Source organism: Magallana gigas, chromosome 9, assembly GCF_963853765.1.
Source record: "Magallana gigas chromosome 9, xbMagGiga1.1, whole genome shotgun sequence".
In the NCBI taxonomy this organism is placed as follows: domain Eukaryota; kingdom Metazoa; phylum Mollusca; class Bivalvia; order Ostreida; family Ostreidae; genus Magallana; species Magallana gigas.
Window position 1 is genome coordinate 23,226,989 of NC_088861.1, and position 7,497 is coordinate 23,234,485.

Sequence of the window (7,497 nt, forward strand, 5' to 3'; positions counted from 1 at the left end):
AAACTGTATCCCAGGAACTTATTGCCTTTCAAAAAAACCCGACGTAAGTTATGAACTTTTTTATAAACACGTTTTTGTTACTTGAATTAGTGACACATGTATTTTATTAGATAATCAATTTAAATGTTCTTTCAGACAAAGCAAAAGTGACAACTTATTTAGAATTAAATAGATATTATCATTTGTTTTATGCAACAGAATACCACAGAAGACAGCATATTTGAGTTGGATGATAAGTTGGGACATTCTAAATTTCACAATACCAAAATTTGTAAAAATGAAAAGATGGCCTTTCGTCCTCCCAGTAATTGAGATGGTTTTTGCCACTGAATCACTCACAGCAAAATGTTTCCGTGGCTCTAACAAGGGATTTACCACATTCAGTAAACAAATTCTGATTACAATTTTTGAATGTCTTGAGAAGATGAAATTGGAACATAATGAATTCATCGACGTAAGAATAAAACACGTATTTTATCTACCAATTAGACAGAGAAAAAGCAGGAAAATATGTAAATGAGTGCATAATTTTTAATTTAAAAAGAGTAATATGCACATTTGGAAGTCAATGACTATATGTGACAGAACAATGGCAAAAATTTAAAAAAATGTTTTAAAAAATGTAGTTTTTCAGAAAGGGTTACATAATATGTAATTCTGAACTTCTTTGAAATGAGACTTTTCTTTTTTATTTAGTTTTTGTTATGAATAATAAATGAGTTTAAAAATAATTCCTGGACATGTAAACCAACAGCTTTACTAAATTTTAGGTCTGGGACCATTTGATTGAAATTACGATTCCCCTTGACCTGATGGGAGTAGTTTTAAATGAGATCAAACTGACCATGCAAATGTTTCTGACAAAAAAGGTAACTATTGTGCTCTATTTTGTTGTTGTTGGTATTTGTAGTTTGTATCATGTTTTTGTTTATTTTCTTCAAAACAAAGCATTGTGGGAATGCAATCGTTTAATCACAATTTTAATAAAACACGAAGTAGCAAACGGTTTTCTACCACCACAGGCTATATCCAGTCATTTATAAATTTTCATACAATGTAACGTTCTTAATTTTATAATTTTTATTTTATTTGGTTTTATTTGAAAAGGTTTATGTTTAAACATCTGAAGATTCTTTAGGAAAAAAACTTTCGATTTTCATTAACACTAAACTTAAGCTACAGCAAATTGTGTCCCTTTTTCGGTCTTTTACTTTTACATCAGTTGGCAAAATATATAATTTGTTTTCGGAAGGAATGATTAGGGGTAGAAGACTTTCTCCCTGAAATCAATTTGAAAGATGTACAGTTAATTGAAATGTATTTTTGGTTGTTTCCAAAAGAGTAAATTAAGCTTGAAACAGACTAGAAGAGCAGGATGAAATCTCTTTAGCAGCTATAAAATAGTTGGTACCAAATAATGAGATAGAAATAAAATAAAACTGTCTATCAAAAACATCTCAACAATTTAACCTACCTTAAGAAATTCGTTAACAAACAAAATCACGTGTACATGTATATTATATAAATTTCGTTAGCAAAATAACACATGCCATTGTAAATGTTACACTTGTACTTGTTACACAAACATTAATAATATCAGTGCACATTGACTTTCACTTGATTAGGCTGAATGCAAATCTTATTGTAACTTAATCTTGCAAATTTTACTTTAGAAAGGGTTTCATGTTTAAATACTTGTAAGGTGTTTTAAACAGATATCAACACCAAGCTTTTTGGAAACCCTGATACAAATATACTGCAAACCAGAAGACAAACACCACAGTGCATGTATTGAAGTTATTGGAGAGGTCGTATTCAAGGTAATAATAACCATTAGTTTGAACATGTTTCATTGTATATATAGTAGTACAGTGAGTTTGAGCACAGTTCTAGCAACTTACTAAGTTCTCACCATTAAATATCAATATTGATCTGTTTATTATTTGTATGTTTGGAAACGATTGTTTGGTTTGCAATATACACTTTATTAAACCTTTTTTCCAACAAATTTTTGTTTCTAATTACATATTTGCCAAAATGTATTAAAAAATGATTCATGTAGATACAGTATATAAATAGTGCCTGTTTGGGAGGGTAACCGTTGAAATTGACACCCCTGGAAAACCACTGTCAACCTCCTCTTTGTCTCGGTTGACACTGGTTTTGTTTGGGTGTAAATTTCAACGGTTACCCTCCCAAACAGGCACTGTTTATATCATTATACTGAATGTCTTAATTTTAGAGAAAATACTACTGCTTTTATAAAGAAATGACGTGTATTCTACGGCGAACAGTACGCGCATAATTTACGCGCATGTAACAATTCGTTGTGTTACCCGTTGCCAAGTGTGTTGCTAGCACTGAGGGTAATAGAACTAATTATCAACTGCGTCTAAACCAATTAGATTTAAGTATTGAATATGAAAGTATAATAATGTGTATTCATAAATAGTGAGTAGTAAAAACACATTCAAAATGCTCAAGCAATACTCAAGCAGCTTGATTAAATTAAAAGTAACGTTTTATTTATTTATTTATGATTATTTACATTTGCAATAAGCTTTTCTATATGAACCTATATAATAGCGAAAACGTTCAATTATGTACGAACCTTTTCATGACGTCACAATGATTATAGCACGCGCTTATCGCTTGTATTGTCATAAACATAAAATCTCGGTAATTTTAAAATCTCTTAATAGTTTTCCTTTTTCAAATGTAAATATAAGTAATTATCTGCAGGTATGTAGCTCCAGGTCTGAAAGAATTCGGATGAACGACCTCGGAGCTACAATTCCACTCATTGAAAAAATTGTATATTTCTTGTGCGCTTGTTTTGACCTGGTTAACCTTATTTACTTATACGCAAATTTTGTGAAAAAAATTATTACCATTAAAATTTTCAAGCATGATGGCGACTTTCGCTCTTGATGTCAATTTAACATTCTTGATTTTCCGAGGTCGGTAACGTGCTCCGGAGAAAGGCTTGAGGCAAGTAAAAAAATGATATCAGTAGTAAATTGTATGAACAATTTAATGGCACTAGTTGTTTTCACAGAATTTGCATATAGATATGGTTTATCAGTCCAAAACTAGCGCACGATACACAATTTTTTCAATGGGTGGCACTTTAACTCCCAGTTTGTCCATTCAAATTGTTTTAGACCGAGAGCTACTGACTTGAAGCTAATAAGTAATAAACAGCAATGTTAAAAGGTTCACCGGGATATGGACTTGGTTAGTACGTGATCAAATCTTCTTTGAAGCTCTTCAGGCTTCACAGGATTTGATCACATGACCAACCAAGTTCTTACCCCGGTGAACTTTTACACTTGCTGTTTATTTCTTGAAAAAATAAAATATCGAAACTAACAGGAAGACGACCCCTAATATATTTGTCCTAATCATAACCAAAGAAGTGTCTAACGTGCTTTTGTTGCTTTATAAAAAGAATTTTTTTTACATCATATGTCATTTGCAGATTATCCCAAAAATACTCACTCGGTCATCGTGGAGTAAATTAATGTTTTGCATTATTTCCTCTTTTCGACAGGACTATTTGATAAATTAAGTTGAAGTCAAATAACGAATTATGTGCCAAATGATTATTTTGTATGATATTAGATATGCAAAGTATTCCTTTTTTCTTTTTAAGGCTCTTGAGGACAGAGGAAAATACCACTTTTACAGTAAAAAATTTTCAGAATGCCCAAAATATGCAGAGATGATATGCAAACATTTTGAAAAAAATTGCACAGGAAGTGAAATGAAAAAAAATACATTCCATCATTTGGAGTTTGCTCTTACTTGGCCTACAATGAGTTATGTGTTGACAGTGCAATGTATGTTGTATTTTTTTTATGAATAACTTTTTTCTTTTTTACATTTTCTTAGCTCACAAAGTTCTTTTTGTTCTTGATAAGGATTACGTTTACTCAGGGGCCCAAAAAAAATATCCAATAATAGGAACGAAAAACAATTCATTATACATTGTAGCCCCACTATTGTTGTACTTTTATTCAATTTCAAATAACTAGGTCAATGACCTACTTTTTATGCTAGTGACCTCTGAATGTCAATTTGTCAAAATTGTCCCCCCTTTCCAAGGTTTTCCTTATTTTGAAGTTTTTAGAGATAATAACACACTTTGTAGGTCGGTAAATGATAAAATACGAAAAGCTTTGCTACTTTTGGATTTGAATTCACCGTTTTAAGCTCATATTTTAAGTTTATTTTAGTCCGAATTTCCTGTATAAATTTTCAAAATTATACCCATTTTTGATCGAGTTTGACAAAAAACTGACTAATAGGAGCTCCAAACCATTGATTGCCTTAAACTGTCTTTATACTCTGTATTCCTATTTTAAAGATTTTTTTTCAAATCGCGCGCTAGCCTGTGATATAAAATTATACACGAGTTAATACAACCATGAAATATGTAAAATGATATGAAAAAACTCATAAAAACTTACATTTTGCAATTACAGAAAGTTTTTAAGAGAAAATAAGAAAATGGAAAATATGGCCCGAATTTCCTCTGTTTCAACATCAATTTACTTTTGTCGTAGCATATTTTCCTAAAATTAAACAAAAGAGGATATCAATATCGATATTTGTTAATAACATTGTTATTTTGTGATTTTAAAACAACTTTGGACTTCAGGTACTGAACTTTGTAAAAATATACATGTATTTTGAAATCTCAAACCCTGAGTAAACGTAATCCTTAAAATGTAGCATCGACATATAATTGTCAATTTTTCAATTATAAATAACAATTTATGTTGCTACGTCTCGTATGCATCATACTGAAAACATTCATATCTTTTATTCATTTAACGAAGTTTAATAATTCGAATTGTATGTTTATGGGCAAATTTTGAAATATCACTTTATGTAATAGAGCGCAAATGAGAAGCATGGTACATTGTGTGACATTTCTTTCTGAATCAACTCTTGCACATGTTTACAACGTATAAATGAATAACTAACATTTCCTTTCAGTTTTCACATAGATTCGGTATCAATGAATTATTGCCTCGTAATTTTAAAATTCTTACCAAAGTAATCAGTCTTTGATTAAAAATGAAAACAGTTCATGTTTATAATTTATTATTTAATAATAATAATAATAATAATAATAATAATAATAATAATATTTATAATCTTTTATCTTGTTTTACTTTGGATTTTTAAGCAAAAAAAAGTAACTACTTTTAGGATGCACCTGTTTTTCTTCATGCAACAAAACATATTTACATCTTTTAATAATAGACGTTATTTTCTTTCCGATATAATACCATTTTTCACTGGATAATTTTCATTGTGTCACAATCGAAACATTTGGCGTCAGCTGATTTTATAGTATTTTTATGTAAAGATATCTTTTATTGCGATAAGAGTAATACACGTATTAATTTTGTATTCAACAATGCTTCGACAACATTTAATAATATCTAAGAACAAAACAATTCATTTGAATATTTTTAAAAATGTACCATTCATAAAATATTGATATTTTGTTTGGTTGTCATTAATGCAGAGACACTAACGTTTATTGATGTAGATAAAAAGATTGCGAAGGTCTCCAAAAATTGTCAAACACATTTAATGGACATAAAAAAAAGTTTGATGAAATCAGCAAAAGAGTTGGAAAATGGTAGTATCCAAATAAGAAAATTAAATCTGATCCTGGAATCGAAACGTGAATATAAAGAAGTCATCGCTGTTATATGGGAACATGAACACTGTGGAGAGTTTGAAGAAGGGCGTATCAGTTATCTTTTAGAACGAAGACACAAAGAACTGGAAAAGATAGATGAAACTTTTAAACACATTATTGGCTTTAAGGAATTATTACAGTGTTTTGAAGGTATAACTGATACTATATAAAATCACAAATTCACATAGAACCCTTGTAGACGTGGCCAATTTAGTGTTTACATGTACGTGTAAGTGCTGTTTAACATGTTCTTTTTTATTTAGAAAACACAATTGATGCAAGTAAATTGAAATACAAAGATGAGCAACCCCTAAAATTGTTTTTAAGGACAGGAGCATCAAACAAAATGGACGATCAGCTAAACACAAAAGATTACAATCCAGAAGTTCAGATAGAGAGTTTCCCTTTAGAGTTAATCAAGAACATACCTCGTCTTAATGTGTAAGATCAATCATTTTGATTTTTTGTTGTTGTTGCGGATGATCGAAGAATTACAAATTGTTTTCGGATTTTGAATATTTATTCCAAATGCAGTACACGGTAATAACTGAAAGTACTTCCTCTTTTGCATTATACATTGATATTGTCTTTAAAGGTCATATGAAACGATTTTTAACACTATGATTTTCTTTCATGAATATAAAGGTTGGTATAAACAAATGTTAAAATACATGATGTAAGATTTTTTTTGCCTTTGCACTACTGAGAAATAACCGTGAAAACTGAGCATCTGAAAAAATTCTTGCCCGCTTATCGTTCTTGATTTTGTGGATTTATGACGTCACAAAGACCCACCGATGTAAACAATGCATTAAAACTAGTGTAATTTTACAGTAGTTTATCGATTAAATTTTAGTAATTTTTGCATATATGAACGTGTCTTTCTTTTCAAATGAGATCATTTGATTTCGTAGTAGCCTACAGATGACTTAGTTTTAATTGGTTGTTAATGAATAAATCTAATATCAGCTTCTCACCAGAGTAAAATCATGGTGAAGATCCCGTACTGCAGTGGAAATTTAACGAAAGAAATGCTCCAACATTTACAGCTGATTAATGAATTATCCTTATCCTTTTGAAATAGAAACATCATTTTCTTCTTCGGTACGTATAATGATTGAGCTGCATTTAAAGGGAATTAAAGCATTTAAATTGATTTGATTTATTCTGTCACATAAAAAAGTATATAAGGCAGGCCAATGAAAATGTTTGAGGCATTGAGTACATAGTTTGTATTTAAGAGCTGCTATAAAATGCCGCAAAATTATTCTTAAATTTTATTTCGAAATAATATAAATTTCTGACTTATTGATATATACATGTAGCAATATCTTAAGAAAATACTTTGTGTACACGTGTATTAACGTTTTATTAAATTAGATCGCGGAAATATGGCATTTAAGGATTTAGAAATGTATCGGTAAAATAAATCGGTTGTTTGATAAAAATAGTTGTGAACAAGCATCAATAATGATAAAAAAAAACCCGAAAGAAAACATTGCGGAAGAAAGTGAGATAAAGGGATCTGTGAGTAAACACCGCACATACACGTTTTAAAATCAAAACACCGCACATTTAAGTACACGTTTCAAAAACAAAACGTTTTAAGAAATTTCTCTTAGACTAAAAATAATTAAATGGTAACATATTTGTGAATTTGAAAGTGAAACAAACAATATAATCGTGAAGCGAATGAGGCACAATGAGGCCTACAAGTTGTTTAGAAAAAAAATCTTGCATGAACGTGCAAATGGGAAAAACGATCAGACTTATTT

The 7,497-nt window shown here is 30.0% G+C and overlaps 1 protein-coding gene across 1 annotated transcript; it reads left to right on the forward strand.

The window, feature by feature from the left end:
• The first annotated feature begins 204 nt into the window (after window positions 1–204).
• LOC136271640 (uncharacterized) lies at window positions 205–6,441 on the forward strand. The gene is made up of 6 exons (XM_066072017.1): window positions 205–454; window positions 771–869; window positions 1,716–1,820; window positions 3,656–3,842; window positions 5,567–5,872; window positions 5,986–6,441. Exons 1-6 carry the CDS (start codon window positions 230–232, stop codon window positions 6,165–6,167), a joined length of 1,104 nt encoding a protein of 367 aa, XP_065928089.1. The 5' UTR covers window positions 205–229; the 3' UTR covers window positions 6,168–6,441.
• Window positions 6,442–7,497: the final 1,056 nt, after the last annotated feature.